This window comes from Bombus vosnesenskii, unplaced genomic scaffold, assembly GCF_011952255.1.
Source record: "Bombus vosnesenskii isolate JDL3184/JDL3185 unplaced genomic scaffold, Bvos_JDL3184-5_v1.1 scf7180000013314, whole genome shotgun sequence".
NCBI classification, from domain to species: Eukaryota; Metazoa; Arthropoda; class Insecta; order Hymenoptera; family Apidae; genus Bombus; species Bombus vosnesenskii.
Window position 1 is genome coordinate 6452070 of NW_022882960.1, and position 19654 is coordinate 6471723.

General features: G+C 35.9%; 1 protein-coding gene across 2 annotated transcripts in view; it reads right to left on the bottom strand.

Moving 5' to 3' along the window:
- Positions 1–19654, bottom strand: part of LOC117235031 (glutamate receptor 1) — a 335753-nt gene that overhangs the window by 25205 nt on the left and 290894 nt on the right. For both annotated transcript variants that reach the window (XM_033496676.1, XM_033496677.1), the window contains exons 5-7: positions 2373–2505; positions 583–703; positions 22–186 (exon numbers count right to left, since the gene is read on the bottom strand). In XM_033496676.1, coding sequence (XP_033352567.1) covers positions 22–186; positions 583–703; positions 2373–2505 — 419 coding nt within the window. The remainder of the gene's footprint in view (positions 1–21; positions 187–582; positions 704–2372; positions 2506–19654) is intronic.

Consider the following 19654-nt stretch of genomic DNA (forward strand, 5'->3'; position numbering starts at 1 on the left):
AAGAACGAGTACGATACGTACAGAAATGGATTCACGGCCAGCTCCTTGAGACGTAGCTGGGTCGAGACGATGCCAACCAGCTAGGAAATCTTTGACGTAGGGTCGCGTAGCATCCACGATTCGAAACCCGGTAATGTTGATGGCGCCGTACTCGATCACTTCGCTCTCCCATCGGTCGTCCATTATCTGATTTTACGAAAACAACGTGTTTGCAACATCGTATAAAAGACACAAAGCTCGCAATCAGTCGAGTGTTTCCGCATTTCTACTTGGACGTTCATAGAGATAAAAGGGTTGGTTTTGTATTCGTGTTCGTTTATTTGAAATTACTCGAGCCATCGTGTCGATACAGAATCTATCTGATTGGTGAGATCAAACCACGAATAAAAGTGCGAACGTCATAGTAGTTTTGATTGAACTGTAAAGTCTTTTACGTTGCTGGAAGATTTCTTTTCAAATTAAAAATTATAATTTATATATAAATTATAACGCAAAAGCGAAATATGTATTTTCATTATTATATGATGGTTCGAAATGATCATCGCTTTTATTGCATTATATAATCATAAGGCGAATACTCACCAATCCACTTAATAAATAATGGTACGTTCTTTTCCCAAGTGCAACATCCCTCACGTGGCTCACCACAATATCTTTCGCCATGTCCGTAGGACAATCGAGTATCACGTACTTGTTACTCCATCTGTAAAGAGTTTACATCGTTTATTACGTTTATTATTCAATCTTGCTGTAACAGCTAAATTGAGTTTCCTATTGACTTTGAGTGGTCCTGATGTTACGTTGGTGGTACTTTGAGTAATCTTTAGAAGTTTCAAGGGGAACGATATTAAAGACGCGAGAACTGTCAATAAAATAATTCAAATAATATCTTGGATAAATATTAAAATACTTTAATCTACTTTGATAGAGTGCTACAAATCCGTTAAAATATATGGAAATGTCTTAATGCGATTTAATGAAACGTTACTAATATGTTAACAAAATAAATTACCATTTAAACGAAATACATATTTTGATACCATATCCAAATAATTTTATCGTATCTCGAAAGATTTATTAATATAATCTTCTTACACAATTGTTTAAACATATAAATACCGCATCCAAACGATTTTATTATATTCCGAAGGATTTACTATGCAAATTTTTCAATTTTTAAACGCTATATATATATATATATTTATTTATTCATAGAATATCCTTCGCGTTTTCATTTCGCTTATAGTATCACATTTAAGCGAGTATTACAATTAAACAAGGAACGTTCGTTGTCGTCCCCATTTCGTGAAATATTTCTCGACTTCTCTGGTACGGAACAGGTTCTAACAACCCTGTGGACCCGTAATGAATTTACATAATTCCAGCCGCGTCGTTCCTCCAACGATAAAGTCGCTGTACAACGAGCCGTTTGCCTGCAACGATCCGAAATTGTTACGTTTTGTTTTTGGTAACGGGAACGTTCATTCGATTCGGGCTCATTGTCAGGTTGGTTGTTGATTACCTGGCCCGTGCAAATGCGTGGCCGGTGGTAAATTGCGGCCGAGATACGCGGTGACCGCTCGTACTCGCACAAAAGCGTGATCCGTCAGCCTGTCCGAATGCGGCCAGATTTTACTGCTCGAAAAATAAAGCTATACTAATGCGCCAACGATCGCAGAGAGCCTATTCTTTTTCCCTCTATATCGCAAAAAATTATAAGTATCATAGATTTGCAGAATGTCCACGTGTTATATCTCTTGTGGCGTATTAAATTTTTATTACTGATCAAATTTGTAAATTTGATAGATAAAACGATTTTGACTATTCTTTCATACTTTACTCCATTTCGTAAGCAAACGACCTACATTCATAGAATATTCTCTTATAAATATGTTTCATGATTTACTAAATTTTGATTTTCGACAAATTTGCCAAATAAAATGACTATTTCCGAAGGAATTAACGTTCGTGATTTTTATTATGCATAGATTTATATGTTTTCCTCGTTACCTTCGTTTTTAACTGCAATTGAATCTTTCACTGCCCGTAATGACATAAATAGCGCTTTTAGAGTAAAATTGTGAAATAATATGTTATTCAAAGAATGAATCAGCCCCACGAGCAAAGCTACGTTTATTATTCCCAACAATTTTTATTATTACATTTTGCGTTCTATTTCAACGTAAATATTCATTTTCGAGCTTTCGTGTACGCAACCATTCATTCGTTAAATCCCTCAACGGAGCCGAAAAATCGGTTAAAATATCATTCGTTACATTCGATGCTCTATATTTTAACATCGAACTTATCCAATCACCAAACATATCTAATTTTCAACAAAATTTTATCGAAAATAAAATTCGAAAACTCACCTATTCAATTCTTCCAAGCTGCGCAAAAAGTCGATCGCCTCGGACATATTTTGTATTCTTTTCACTGTTTCTACTTGAAACGATTCGTTGCCTGGTTTCAGGCCCTGGTAGATCTGCTGCAGCCTGAGCAGTCCTGGAACAAGCAAGAGATTTACCGTCAGCAGTGCAAATGTGAAAATTCTCTATGGTCGGTCGTTCGCGCGGTTCGCCACTCGTCATTATGCATTATACTATTCGCGTTTTCCGAAAATTATGCGTGCACGATTGCGCATCACATCGGCCGTAATTCATTGGCAGACACTGTGTTTGGTCTGCGGTGCCCGTCGAGGCCGAAATGTTCCGCGGTGATTGTAGCGGAACCACCTCTAATCTCGTAATCAGATGACGCGATTCGTTTGATGCGTTCATCCGAAAATTTCATCGCCCGGTTTTTCTAATCATCGGTGAGTTGACGAGTGCTGGAACGTTTATCGATACTTTGGATAATTTCTAGTAAGTAGTGCGAGGATTACGGAATTTCTGCAAAACTTATGAGAAATATTTAAGTTGCAACATTAAGTTTAACATTAAGAAAGCTCTATCTGTTCAAGAACCAATTCGTATATCTACATGTCCACCAGTAATGCTTTAAACGATAATATTTTAAAATACGGTTATAGATATTTTTATCTGTGTTTCTTACGTTTAATTTAAAGATGAGAAATAGATTGATCATTTTTCAAATCGATTCTGCCTGAAATATTATACATACTGGGTGGTTGGTAACTGGTGGTATAAGCGGAAAGGAGGCGATTCTACGCGAAAAAAGAAGTCGAAAATATAGAATACAAATTTTTCGTTCGAGGCTTTGTTTTCGAGAAAACCGACTTTGAATTTTCGCTCGGCACGCGTGCGGTACGTTATAACGGATCTCACTGTAGATCATTGTCTCGATGGAAAAATTAAACAAAAATTAAAAAAAAATTTTATTCTATATTCACCCCCTTTCCGCTTGTACCACCAGTTACCAACCACCCTGTATATTGTATGTTTGAGATGGCTATTCATACTATTTTCTTACTAAGTATATGTATTCAGTAAATATTCTGTTACTTCAATATACATTTGTACATTGTTTTACAATTCTACCAATATAAATTTCAATACGTTTTATACATATAATGCACACAATGTACGCATAAAAGATTTCTGTAATAACTGTCGAAATACTTTCACTGTATCTTCAACACTGAAAACTCAACCGCTCGCAAGAAATCGCCCTAAATTCCCATTCTTGCAGTATCATAGCATACTACTTCATACTTATCGGACAAATTCCTATTGCAATTCATAGCGGAATCCAGCAGACTCGCCAGAATCCCAGGATCTTTCGAAAATCTTTCGCGGCTGCAATCAAAGTCCACGCATTCATCCGTTCTGTTTCGCGGAAGCAGATATTAAACGGTCTTTCTGTTTGCTGAGGGAATCGCTTTCGGGAAGTGGAACAATCGTTCGCCATGAAAGGATCGAGTGGTTCGTAACCGCGGATACGGGTGAGAGCGTAATGCGAAAGGGATAGAAATTGAAAAATCAGAAATAAAAGAACGGACAACTGGCTGGGGTGAATCGGTGGTGGGAGCAAAAAAGAGGGGCCCGGAAAAGTCAACAGCCGAGAGTCGGCCACGTTTTGCGTTGTCGTCCTGCTTTTTTGCAGCGCGTTGCGTGAAACTGATGGTCGCGTTAACGAGCGCCGTGCACGTGTATGCCCGGTGGCGCGTTATAAAAGAACGGCGCGTTTCAACGAGTAACGTGAACATCGCCGTCCTATGGTGGCTTCTTCCTGTCCCGTTTCTTGCGCCGATAATGTCCGCGTTGAAAATCACGCGGCTCGTTTCTGCGAATCATGCGATCTCGATGCTCACTTCCGCTTCACTTGCGACTATTATCGTTCAACGATAAGCATAGAAATTATGGTTACTCCGTCATAAATCGCAGCGCAACAAATTTGGTAATTTGGCTACTTGAGTTTGGTCGCTGCATTTTTTATGTCCTAGAAACACGTTAAACATTCTGCTTTCTTTTTTAATAGCAGTGTATTGCCCGGAGGGATATTAAACCGATTTCGATGTCAAAAAATGTTGTACACAGGATTATAGACCTTCAGCTGTCATATTTCTCTCTTCAAGTAGTGAGTAACTTTAATATTTGCACATTATACGATTTTTAACCTGTTCAACCTGCCAATACTCAATCTTTTGGATATAATAATTTCTTTTTTTTTTTTACCTACTATTTAATATTTCGCTCCAATTCTAGTAATGGTAAATTATATTATATCTATATCTGCAAAAATTAAAATTGATCTAAGATTGATTTGTTTCCGTCAATTTTTAATTTCGCGATTATAAGAGCTTCTGGCTATAACCTAGTTAACAGGTTACTTCGTCGCATTAAATTTTTATTCGCCCAGAAAATGTCTAGTTGTATGCTACATCGTTCGCATTTGCATTGTTACAGAATGTTGTCAACAGAAGTACAAGAATGGTACATATAATTGTATAAATAATTCGTAATATTTACTATATTGTTTACTTTAAATGAATAAATGGTCGTATCATTACATTAATATTCGCATACTTTTTGGGAATACAGTCGAGAACAAAAATAAGTGAGCAGGTAGTACCATACTTAAGTCTTATTTACTATATAGCCTTATAATACGTAAATTATTTAGCAAATAATTGAAATTAATTTTTAAATTCTCTCATAAATAATCTGTCCATTGATCTTTGTTCCCAACTGTAAATTACTTCTATTAATTATACGATCGTTTTTCTAGCGCCAGCGTCTCGCATATGTCCTTACCCTTTAGTCGTGCGAGTTAACCAGTCAACTCAACCGAGCCAGGCTGATCGCAGGAGGATGTTTGAAGCGTCGACGTTCGTTTGCAGAACAACACGAGCGTGCTTGCTCTTCGAGGCTAATCAGTTTACCATTTCCGGTAAACTTTTATTTTTTATTCGATGCACGGGACGTGGCTCGGTTTTCCACGGCTGCTGTCATTTCACGAGCAATTAAGCAGCCGCGACTCTATAGTTAATCCTTTATGATCGCGTTTCGAACCGCCTAGCCGTGAGTGTCGCGTTTTATTTCCGCGTGGAATACGGACAGCGCGGGATCTCGTCGTACGCTCGTTGGAGAACGTGATGGACCGTTTCATAGATCGGTGATTAAGACAAAAGAGGTGGTGTTAGGTTTGTATGGCCAGAGGAAACCGATCCAACAGATTTCCCGGGGATTGCTTTTTATACCTTTAAAAGCAGCATTTTTGTGGACATTTTTTTACACATCGAGATGGTAAACCAAATAATACTTTGGCCAGAATTTGCGCATACTACGATGGTTTTGACATTTAATTTTTGTAATTTGTTGCGAAAAGATGTACGGATTAGTATTAAGCGACGAATTTATATAATTTGTCACACGAGAATTCTCACGTGAATTTTTATTTAATTCGTCACACGAGAATATCAAATAAATCTGACAAAATTTACTATCATGGAATAACTTAGATAATTTAGAGTTATATGGAGTAACATGCTTGCCAACGACTCAAATGAGTTGATGTAACTAAAAAGATCTAAATAAATAAATAAGTAATTTAAGTTTATAAGTTTGAATCTTTTAATTAACAAGGAAATCTGACATTGCCATTAATTAAATGCTAATTTTGTAAATATTTACGATAGGAGATTCTAATCCCTTAATTTCCAAAACCTCGTGTATGCTGTAGTACCAGCAACAGGGTAATTGCAAAAATTGTTGCCATTCAACTAATGACGATATCGGTGCGCGAAATTCGTTGAAATTAATTACACGAAGGTTGCGGTGGCGGATTCACGATCACCTTTTGCGGTTCAATACGCTCTGAAACGCGAATCGATCGGTGTAATGATTATAAGGGTGGCTAATTAACGACGCGTTGTCAACATGGATGTCGACCACGGTTCACAGAAAGCCGTATGACGTCAATTGTGAATGTTCGCAGGCTTTAGTGACACGCGCAACTAAGCCGATGATGTCTATGCGGCGACACGTGACCGATTCAATGGCTTTCGTCTGATTTCGGCCAACTAATTGCTTTTCAGCAACAAATTAGTAGAATTGAAAATTTCATGTTAGTGTGCTTGCGCGAATTTCCAAGGCATTTCACGAATGTGTTTGAAGTTGCGACTCGAGATATGATTCTGGGAATGTCTACAAAATTTATTTAAATTAGTAGAAAGAGAAAAAGGGAGAGAGAAAGAGAGAGAGAGAGAGAGGGAGAGTCTATGGCATGGAACATATACAGCGGAGCACAACAGAAAGTTTAAAATTGTTATATTATAAATTTTAGCAAATTCAGTGCTAAAAAAATTGTTACCACATTGATAATAGTCATCTATTCTGTAGTACATATTTTTTCTTCATTGCTTTATTAAATATAAATTCATTTCGTTAATTAAAATTATAGTGTCTTTTCATATTTCTCGTCTTATAAACTTTCTTTTGTCCGCCACTGTATACGTAATATAAGTACGTGAGTCAGATTTTAATTAACCTTGAGCAAGTTCTGAGAAAATTAAATAATTAGAATTGTAAAAGGAAAGGGAGGAGAAGATTAAGTCGTTGTATTATGCAATATGATAAATATGTATATACTTACACGCATATTAAAACATACATATAAACTTTCCAATATCAACATATCTTAGATATGTACATGACCATTGAGAAATTCTTACTTTTTCAAAAAATCTTTCAAACCTATGTTATTGAATTCAGAAGAAGAAAGCAAAGTTCTATTAATAGGACGTTTCAGAAAATGGTGCGAAGCTTTGGTCAGTTTTATTTCTAGTTGTTATTGAACTATCTAACAATGCTAATGGCACGGAAATGGTAAAAGGCTCTAATTAGATGTTGTTATTATTACATTTTTTTTGTTGACCTGCGTACTCATCTATTATGCGTTAATGGCTTAAAAGATTTATCCGTATTAGTTATGCTGTTGTATATTCTCTGTTTACTTGTCAAATTCGTCTAAAACGTACAATATTTTTTAGGATACGTTATCATCTAGTAAAATATTTTCTCTTCTGTCGGCGGTCTTTGCCGTTTTACCTGTTTAGTTAGATGTTTCGCAGAAACCCCAGCAGTTCCATAGCTTGTTCCATTATCAGCAGTCTGTTGCCGAGGAAATTACGCTAAAAGCAAGCGTTTGTCAAGCGATCGAGTCTGACCAAAGCAACAACGACGCAGCAATAGATAAATTAGTGGAAGAAACAAAGCATCTGTGGAATTTCATTTCGAAATAGGCTATAGAATGCGCTGCCGTGTCTTCAGTTCGAAAATACTCGCTGAATTTCTTCGAATTGCTTCCTCTCTATCTTATCTTTTTCTTCTTTTCTTCTAAAGTTTTCTACTTTATACTTCTTTCACATTCGCATTCCCTCTTTTTCATCTTTTTCCTTCTCCAATTTTCTCCTTATTTTCTATTTGACACTTTCCACTTTTTCCAACTTTCCTTGTTTCCTTTTTTCACATTTCATTTTTCCTTCTTTTCCTCGCTACTCTTCTAAAATGCATATTATTGGCTATCTTTAAAGATTCGAAAGCTAACTTCCGAGAGATTTGGAAATCACAGAACAAGGGCAACGCAGAAATTGAACTCTCATTTTACTTTTCTTACTTAAATTCTCCTTATTCGGTTTATGATCAGACGATTTATTATTCTCAAAGTTCTATTCGATAATGTACAAATAGCTGTTAATTGGAGCTATCGTTGCTTACTTATTGCCAAGAAATTATCCTAGCGTTCATGAAAACGTAGAAAGGAATTTAACGAAGAACGAAATGGAGTGGGCGGTATGCAAATATTCAATTAATAAGAAAATAAAAGGAACGAAGGGACACAACGATCAAAACAGTGGAATTAATGAACCACGAAATGGCACAACCGGTTTTATTCTTCTCCCAGTTGCGAATTGACTCACGAAGTGTCTCCAAGGATTTGTACGATGCTTCGAGATCGCTGTTGGTCGGTAATTGAATAATCACAGGTACTCGAATGTGATAATTCGATTCCAGTGCTTTGTTTTCGTTATTACGTCCTCAAATGTACACGAGTATCGCGATAAAGAAGTATCTTTTTTTTCATATCATTATTAAAGTCACGATATACTATACATTTTTTTTTTAATTACGTGGAATTACTTTATCTTTCTGAGAATTTTTTGACCGTAAACACTACCTTAGGTAATTCAATTAATTTCGAAACTAACGTACTTGAGACTAGTGGAGCGCCCCAATAATTTTAATTAGCTTATTCCAAGTATTAGGTATTAAGGCAAATTCATATTAAATTTTGTAGAAAATTCTCGATTAATTAGTAACAGATAATTAAAACATAAACATAATAACACAAACATAATAACGTTTTAATTGGGCAATTAAAATTGAATTGGGTAATTGAGTAATTAAAATTGCCTTGGACATCATATTACATTAACGACACAAATTACGACAGTTACGATTTGTAAATATATCATGAATTTGATTTAGAAAAAACTGATCAATGATGCGATCTATAGATAATATTTATTACATTAGAAATTCGCCAATGGCGAAACTATTTTCCTACTCATATTCCGTATTTCTCAAATTATTGTCAAATACGACCATCGCAGTTCTGTTATCGTTTGTTTCTTTAAAATGAGAAACATGAAATGTAAATGGGATAGTTCCAATGCTACCTGAACATTGGCATGAACTGATACGATCGACAGAAATACTCTCCACTCACCATCATTTCTTTTTGGCTTCATTTAATCGTCGCGCAACGTGATCATCGGTTAATAAGGATAATACAGTCGAGGATAAAAGTAAGTAGACAGGTAGTGGAAATAGTACAACTTATACTAGTTTTATATTCTTAAGTCTTATTCATTATATATATATATATATATATATAATGTATTATATATAATATTATATTATATATAATATAATATATATATTATATAATAAATATATATATATATATTAGTTAATAAATAGTTGAAATTAATATTTACATTTTTGTGTAAACGAGGCGTACGATAATGAACGAAAGAAAGTTTAAGTTCGCTAAATAATCTATCTGCGTATATGCACATACGTGTGATATTTGCGTAAATATTATCATATTGCGGACAGTCACCCATTCCGTAGCGTATATCGTATTTGTTCATTACTCCTATCAAATATAATTCTATTTTATAAAATTACGATATTTCTTGTACCACTTACATTCGAACTTCCTCTTGTCCGTCGCTGTATAGAACGAAACTCCATTCATATTACCTGCCCACTTATTTTTATCTGCAAACCAATATACGCAGAGCGTTTACGAGTGTGAGAATCCAACGATCAACGATCCACGTGGATGAACGCATACGGCATGTCAGCTTCGGTATGCGAACAATCCTGTCTGCCGCCTCATACGGGAGGTCTGTGGTTTCTCGTAGCGTGTACTTGGAGACGGAAATGCCATCGTGACTGCCGGAAACTAACGTCGAAATAGACGACGAAGCCAGAGAGACGCGCGATGGTCCATGGCATCGACTGCCGCCTGATTCTATCTGCGGTAAGCCTCGTTGCCTCGGCTTTAAAGGAGAGAGGACGTCTTGTTAAGGAAGACAACGACCCCGGGCCCGAAAATCCTCTATGGCTGCCGCCAAGTGAATCTTCGCTGCGAGTGTTTCCAAGCAGAAAAGGAGAGAGAAAGGGAAAGAGAGGAATTGTTTACCCGCGAAGAGTCGCGAACTAAGAAATTTCTCTCGCGACAGCGCGGTTCCAGCTAAGTAAATTTTCGGGCGAAATATGGACGTCGAGTGGAATTTCTAGCGAAGGATGGAGTTAAGTGGAATTTCTGATGAACAGTGAGAGAAACGGAGAATTTGTTGCCAGGGATAGTGTTAAAATAGGATTTTTCGTGGTAACCATGAAGTTTGTTTATCTTTCCCGTAGGATGCTTCTACGAAGGTGGGGAATCTTTTTGCGTACAATACTGTGCCGGTGTAATTTTCTTGGGTGAGATCGGTAAGTTGCGTGAGTTGAGCGGCATTTTTCCACCAAAAATAATGTTACGTGTATACTTATTTGTTTTAGATGATCGCAAAAAAATTGGATATTTGTTTGTTTGTGGTATAGTACAAATTTATTCTGGGGAATCTTTTTGCGTGCAACATTGTACCGGAGTAATTTTCTTGGGTGAGGTTGGTAAATTGCATGAGTTGAACAGGATTTTTCCACCAAAAATGATGTTACGTGTGTACTTATTCGTTTTAGTTGATCGCAAAAAGATTGGATATTTGTTTGTTTGTGGTAACTAAAATAACTAAAATAGTAGTTTGTGTAATAATATATCACAACTATGTACTATATTATGTAGTAAGATATAGTACTAATTCATATAATAATATAGAAACGAAAATCAATCTACTAGAATTTTTGAAGGCGGATTATAAAATTTTGTTATTATAAACTAGCATTGGATAGGATTGACATAAAATAATTTCAAACAGATTTTTTAACAGAACACGTAAACGATATAAATGACGTAGGATCTTTTTACAAAACCTAAAATTTTTCCATGTAAAACTTCCTTTTAAACAACAACGTTGAATGACATTTTCTATTAGGGAACACTACTAAGTAGAATGTTCTCCGTGATGGATCGCCCGTAGCGGAATCTTTAAAAAAGGATTTTGTAAAAATCAATTTAATAAAATTGTTTGAACGAAGGTAGCGATAAATAAAATTACTTCGCAGAGATTGTCGTCAAACAGAATTTTCGTCGTGTAAAATAATTTCGAATAGAAGTGTCTGACAAAAAGTAACGGCAAATAGGATTTTTCCATGAAAGCTGAAGTTACGTAAAATTTCCTTTTAAACAACAACGCTAAACGACATTTTCTATCAAGGAACACCGTTAAGTAGAATTTTCTTCGCGATGGATCACCAGCAACGAAATTTTCTCGCGACGATTTACGGACAGCGAAATTTGCCCGCGAAGATTCGCGTCGAGTGAAATTTCTTGCGAGCGAACCTTCCGCGAGAGGTTTACGTTCAAGAGAAATTCCCCTCTAAAAGTTTGCGTCAAGCAGAATTTCCTTGCGAAACGTCCTCGTGAAACAACATTTTCTGCGCGAAGGTTCTTGCGGAACGATCTTATATCGATGTTGACTTTTCTCTCGTTTTTTACTCGTTTGGTCGTTCACCTTGTTGCTCGTAGTCACAATGAACCGGATTGCTTGGTCTGTAGTTTGATTTCGAGAATATTCCAAGTTTTACGCCAGCATCGTATCTTTTTTATTTATTTCATACCAAACACATAGGATTTATTTTGTTCTAAAAAAATATTTAACTTATATTCGTTTAGATTCACTGTTAGTTACTATATTTACTATATAATTTTTTACTTCTACGATATACTGATATATAGGATTTGTTATAATCTAAATAATTTTCTTTAAAAGGGAATTAAATAAAAATTCCCTATTCAATAATAAATATTTTGATCTGATAATTGTTTAAAGTATAATGATATTTAGGGAAAACCTATATCTACAGTTATATGTATATACAAAATACACGATACAAATGTTTGGTTGAAGCGTCAAGTACACGATTAGGATTGGATAATTATAATTTAAACAGTAAGCTGTGACTCGATTAAAAGGAAGAGAGGAAAGGAACGCGTATTATAATCTTAATATCATGGACTTCTATATACACCATGAAACGAATATACACGTTAATTATTGACTTATTCAGCCACGAGCACGAACATACAGATTAGAGTATGTGGATGGCTAACTAGATTTAATATTTTATGAGATTCATGTTACACGAACTGAAATAACAACTTTCAAACAAATCAGATATTCTGTTATGTTCTTTACCATTGAATACGATAATATTGCATTATCTCATTTTATGTATCGTATCAGTCACGATGTTAATCACATTCGTTAAACTATAAAATAAGAAAATAAGAAAAAAGTAGAAGGAACAATGAGATTAAAATAAAATTCCCTGGAATATTTGAACCTTTTCACAGGTTTTTACACATGGCATTCGAATGCTATAGATAGACCATAGATCTGCGGTTTTCTAAAGGAAAATAAAAAGCATCCGTAACAGGGGAAATTGAATTATCGATTGAATAATAGGTTAGAGTCGCGGAAACCACGCGTAGGTTGTAACAATAAAAGCGAACAGATACAGAAACTGCAGTGTGCGCGTGGAATAACGCGTGTCGAGTGGAACGATGATCATAACGTTCGTGGCGTGAACTGTTTTATTGGCGCGAGTTCGTGATCGACGAATTCGCCGGTTCGGTAGCCGGCTATCGTAAACTTCCCACCCTATATTGGTTTCCGCCGCTATTTCTGCCCGCTCGTTAATAGTCGCCGTTGGGAAACTTCGACACCGCGTTTGCACGCGTTGCCGAAGATCGATATTCTATTTGCTTCGCGTGCCGAATTTATTAAACGATAGGAAAGTCCCAATGAGTTTTAATCTTTCCCGAGTGTCTTCTGAAACTATTGTACACCAACTTCCGCGAAAATAATCGACGCGAGACTGTGTGTCGGAATTTTAACTCGATTTAAGAAACTTTCGCGTTAATATAAATAGCTTTGCCAGATTTTCATTGTTTCGTGCTGAGTAATTGACTCATTAAGGACTAAGCGATAGTTTATTACGATATTATTATAAATACTTTGATTTGTTTTAATTTTATAAAATTGCACAGCCAGCTGGGGTCAACCGGCAGATCGATTGGAATAATATCGAGACTTGTTAGAGTATAAATCGAAAAATTGTTGTAAGAGTCGCTTGAATCTTTGATCATATTTATTTACGTGTTAATTTATTTTGAGATATGTGTAATTTTGTGTGCTACGCTAGATTAGCCACGCAGTAGTGACACATATATATGACTACCGTTGGTAGTGTGGTAAAGAAAATGCTGAGACAAAGAGAGTGCTGAGATGCGTGCAAATCCCTTGTAAATCACATATCAAATAAATCTGAAACTATTTTGATATCAATTCTAAGCGTAATCTAAGTGTTCCTATACATTTATTTCGACGATTAAGATCCACAATTCTCAATAGGTATATTTGTCATCGTTTGTCGTCAACATACGTCGCGACAAACTTATTTATTATTTCCAGAAAAATTTCAAGAAAATTTTAAAACCGCGATGGATGTCGTGGAAGTTTCACGGATCTAAGGATATTAAAACATCTTAAAGAGCGCGAAGGTTCAGTTGGTATCGTAAGTCGGAGATTATGGGGAATTGGGAGATTTCGGGAACATTTCGAGGCATCCTAGTTGCGAGTGTCCTACAGCTGAAGAATCTTAGAGGTTCAGTGACTTCTCCAGTTCTAAGAATTCCACTGGTCGATAAAGCTGACGATACTCTTTGAGGTGTGTGAATGTTCGAAACTACCGAGGATTCTTAGAATCGTTAAGGTTTCCCAGTTCTTATAACATCGTCTTTCTGTTCTTCAGGTTGTTGTAGACTATTTGTAATATGTTACAACACAACACAGCATTATAATAAAAGACAATCAAATTTGCAGATACACCTAACATTCTGTATAAATTCTATTTGACGTATCTTAAACAACATTAAAATCTTTAACACTATAAAACAATTTTAAATAATCTAAACGTAAACGTTAAAAGTATCAAACAATTTTCAATATAAATCATCAAATTCTTAAAAAACCTAAACTTAAATCTTTAGGATCTTAAAAAACATTTTGTACGCTCTGGTAATTATTCAATAGTTATGCCAATGTTTTGAAAGTACAGAGAGTGAGTCATCGCCGAAATATTGGCCCAATTTCGTTCACTCCCTCCCATCTCTTCCTAGCCGGCTAACAACAGCTATCTGCGACCGCCTACGCTTCCTTCTTCCTGGTCAAAGACGTCGAGACGACCACGCGTATAGAGAGTCCGACTCAGCGCCATATTTTCAACGTGCTCGTTGAAACGAATCTTAAAGTAAAGCATCGTAAATCTCAATAAATCCTAAATACAAATCTATCTGGAAATGCTTCAACTTCGCTAACGTCAGTCCCTGGTATATAAGCTGCTAAGCAGCAATGATTATTATTGATTACACTGTCATCGTGTTTGACGAGACGATCGCGAATTCAATTGAAACATGGCGCGACGCCTCGGCGCGGCGAGGCTCGCCCCCCAGAGGATCCTCGACGAGGTAAGAGGCCAATAATAGCATTAGTAACGGTGTCGATAATCGACATACCAGGCTAACGACCGCGCCATTCAATGGGCTAATACCGCGTGGCTCCGATTAACTGCTAAGCTAGTACGATAATTCCCCGGTTCGAATTAAGCGGCTGTGTCACTGAAGGAAACCCGCGTCCCGAAAACGACTCGACGATCCCGGATGAGCCGTAATAACACAAGGGTGGAGGACTGATTAGCAGCGCTCCGTGTCTTGGTAATCGTCCCTGGGGCAATCGCGAAATGCCTCATTCTCTTCGTAATCTCGCCAGAAGCTGGCGCAACCAGCCGTCTTAAGGATGGAATATTAGGCGAACGAGAGGTCTTGAGAATTTTTGTCCCGAGACTTTTGTCTCATTGCGTCTCGTTGTCGCATCGTCTGCGAGGAACAAACGCGATAGACGGCGGGACCGCTCCGCTGGCAAATTTTCCCGTCAGATTCAACGCCTTTTCGTTTTCGTCCTGACCAATGTTGAATCCTGCTCGAGCATGGCCTTAAAGCGGATTGCGGTTTGCGGTCCGAGGGACCAAATTTTGGTTCTGGCTGAGAATGCAAATTGGTTCGAGTTCGTTGTTTTTGGTAGGAAGCACTTTTTCAGAGGAAAAGGTGGACAGATTTGAATTGTTGATTAGAGGTGGGATGATATTAAGTCTGGATTTTTGAGAAGAGATTGATATACATTGGTGTGGGATTTATGTGAGATATATTATTGTGAATGTTGTTGATAAATAATGGCAAACATACTGTGATTACGTTTGACAGAAAAATAACATAAATATCGAAACGATTAAAGAGGAGTCTGTCGATTCAGAACATGTTCTACCGACTCGTCACACTGATAATACCAACGTTTCTTTTTTTCAATATTTTTCTTAAATACATCTTTGTCTTATATGAAAAATAATCGCTGCAGAATAATTTATTATGTCAAATAAAACACAGAAAGCTACATATCTTCCTTTGAGATTTAAAAACTCGTGGATAATTATAAATGTGCAGTGGCCACGGTAATTGTGTGAAGTTGAGAATGAAAGTTATCTCGTAGTCCGGTAATTATTACATCATGGAATATTTACGTTCTATTTATTTATAACTTCGTTTGCTTGTTAACCATTTTAGAACCTCGTTTTTCCACGATATCGGAGATGACAAGTCTGTCTGATCAATATCTATCGTTTCCACTGCTACTCTATAAGAACGTCTTACTTGATAGTGTTCACGCCAAGTTTTCCGGTAGTTAAGTTTCTCTTCTGTCTATCCAATTACTGTTTCAATACAAAGATTCAACAAACAATTATTCGCATCAACTTGTCGAAGCGAATAATGCGATCATGCGTGGAATTGTGAGTGAAGTTATTTTTTTTTTTTGTATATCGAACTAGCTGTACCTCCTTTTTTTAAAAATTAGATTAATATATTTCTTTCTGTTTTATTTTACGATCTCATCGTCCTATTATATTGGCAATGATCAATAACAGAAAAGAGATTTTGTCTGATCTGCATTTGCCATCGCTACTGTCACTTCAAGATTATTTTAACGCTGTTCATACTTTCTCTCCATCTATTCAATTATAATTCAAATGCATACGTTCAATAAAAAATTATTTATTTCGATTTGTCAAAATATATCCAACTTGCACGATTTATTTGGTATCTATAATTTGCGAAAGGAAAACGCAACGAAGTTTCTTTGGCAAATTAACGACGTGCTCTATGGAACGTATTAAAGCGAAAGTTTCCTTTTCATTTAACGTTTAAATGGTGACCAAAAACTGGTCGGAGGAATAATTATTACTCGCGTCCCAACAAGAACCAACGGTGACATAAAACGAAAAAGCTTTCGCGTGTTTTTCCCGCCGGTGAAGCGTGGGATTAGAAAGGTCATCCTTGAGAACCGGCGCTGTTTTTTAACGAGAAAGCGGATACGCGAGTTACGTAATGAAAATACGTTTCATAACGAAGCCAACCACGGGGACATATAAATCTAATCCTTCGTGTCACGCCGGCTCGCTTAAGACAATGTTCTCGCTTTTTCCTGCGTTCTTTTTTCGTGTCCTATTTACCAAGACAAACAGAGTCGCGTCGTCGTCCCAGTGATTTCGCGAAAATCGTAAAAACGTCATTGCTAAGTGGAAAAGAGGTTCGTGACGAAAAGAAGTTGCCGAAGAAAGTTTTACTTTTGCGCGGATTGTTGAGAGTTTATTGGTGGTTAAACTTTGTGCTTCAGAAGAGTCAGAGATACTTTGTCTTTCAAGGTATGAGAAGAAACAAGTTTGTTAATTAATTCGTAGGACTGACTTTTTAAAGTAACAAATTTTCTTCTATAGGATGTTTCTCTTTTTTTTTTCAATCTCAGATTTTCCTTTTGTTCATTTCTCTTTCGTTTTTATTGAATCACATATTTTTATTACAAGAATGTTTACTTATAAAAAAAAAAAAATATCCGCGCACTTACGAAAAAACTGGAAGTGCGAACGTTCTTCAAGAATTTTTTCATTTTTAAAAGTTAGGAATTTATTTTGTATATTTTCAATGATATTGTATATTTGTATCCCATATTCTTCTGAAAAGTTTTTTAAAATAATCTATTTCTAAATAATCTGATGATGATACTTCAAGCTTCTTGTAAACAATTCCTTAATGACATTTTATTGTGTAGATATTCTTTTAATGATTTTTATGACCTTTAGCTATATCTATTTCCTTTCGAAAATTTATTATTAACAGCACTCGATGAACGCAAAAAATGTCAATACTCAACTTAATCGAACTTCCATTACTCGTTATCATTCCAATTACATACCGTAGAGTATAAAAATTATCAAAGAAATATTGCTTATTTTCGTCCTAGATTATCCTTAGAAAATCATACTATTCTTAAACTATTTTTAATCTCGATGGCATATAACCACCACCGATAACGTGTATAACTATTAAAAGTCTGTACAAAGAATTTTCTAACACATTATAGTCACTAAAGAATTATACCTGCTATAATGTATTCATTTACTTAACTGCAATTTCCATCTAACTGTTCTTTGTACATCAAAAAGTCTATTTAGTTGAGAGAAAGAGAGAGAGAGAGAGAGAGTGAGAGAGCTCAATTTATCCTCAAAGTATGAAGTGTTTTCGCGCAAATATCTCGCACGGAGGACATAATCGATCTTGGCAAGCCGTTGCCGTGCGATAAAGACGAGCAGAGGCAGCAGGTGTCGCATGGCGTTCATCTGAACACCATGAAACAACAGGCGCGCGGACAACCGAGCTTATTACTGTTCCGCTTCTGTTATTACGCGCTTTAAAGCCTGCAACTTCCTCGCGTAAAAACACGTTCCGCTTTTGTCGCCTGCCTTATATCAGCGAGACTGTTTAATCAACGCTCGGTTGAAGTCAGAGAAACATGGAGGATGGAATAACTGAGCTTTTGGTTAATGATTAACTCTTTTTGCGTCAGGCGTTTTGTCTCTTCAGTAATTATCGCTTTCCGCAATGATTAATAGTGAAATCACCAAATTTATAAAAATCACAACTCTCAGATTTTAGAAGAATCATTGCTTTATCCGGGCGATCATCGATATTGTATTTCGTGATAATTAATACTGTAAAATTATAAATTTCATTCTTTTTTCTTTCGTGAATATATTCGACGAATGCAAAAGTAGTAAAATTAAGTTCATTGCGTTGGTTTTTATTCCTTTAATCGCATATCGTGCAAAATGACTAAAAGTTGCTTACTGATAATATGCAGGTATTCTTGTCAAAATTAATATTAACTTTTATTAGCACTTGATCGACGAAGCATTTTTCACTACATATTACACAGAATGATTCATAGATAACAATTATTAAGTACGATGTAACGTATTTACTAAAAGATTTTACATATGAATTTTTTACGAGCGCTAAAGCGTGTTTAACGTTTATATTATACATTGCAATATGATTATTTGACGTAAGATGTTAAATACTGTTCTCAACGGACAATGTAAATTTTGCTTAGGATGTTCATTATGCTTCATTATTAAAGTTTTAAGATAAGATGATGTTCGTATACAGTTACTTGTTTTCGTTATACTTCTTTAATTATGGTCATTTATGTATAATACAGAGCCGAGCATTTAAATAGGAATACCTTAATATCTCTATTATTTATGGTTATTTGAAACGATTCCTCAGGACCAAGTTACGCTATTTTACAAAAGTAAAGTTAAAGCATCGTCTAAATCAATCAATTTTGGACCATGTTACCTTAACGCTTTTTATGTAGAATAAAAATTAAATAAAAAATTAAATTAAATTAAAATATAAAAATTAAATTTTTATTCTACGTTCAAACATTTTTACTTTACTTACATTTTTACATTAAAAAGAATAATGCAAGTAATTGCACCTGCGAAATAAACGTGGTCGTGAAAATATAGTTCTCCTCGAACCTCTTATCTTTTCCTCTCATATTTTCCTCTAACTTCAATTAAGAAAGTGACATGAATCGTTCCAGTCGTGTGACTCGCAATGTATAAACCGGTTAATGCACAAATCATTACGAAAAATAGACAATAAACAGATCCTATAACGCACTTATTTTTCTACCCAACTCAATACTATTATATAGTTAGATAAAATTCGTAAAACTTCAGTATAAGGGAAAATTATTCAACGAAATAATCACCATTTTTACGAACACATTCGACGCCATTCAAGCCAGACATTCGCCTGAAACTCTATCTGCCAATTTTCACTGTACTCTAAATCCAGATATTCGATCGCCACCACACAGTGAATAACCGTGCATGACGATCATAATCGGGACAGCGTTTATCCCAACCCAGTCACCCAGCTATTTCCGGTTTGGCCGGTCGTTTTCACCGTTGAAAACGATACGATCTACTATTCCGAATCGGGGCCTAAAATCTATCGATCGATCGCGCAAGAATTTCTCAGCAGGCTGGTATATCTG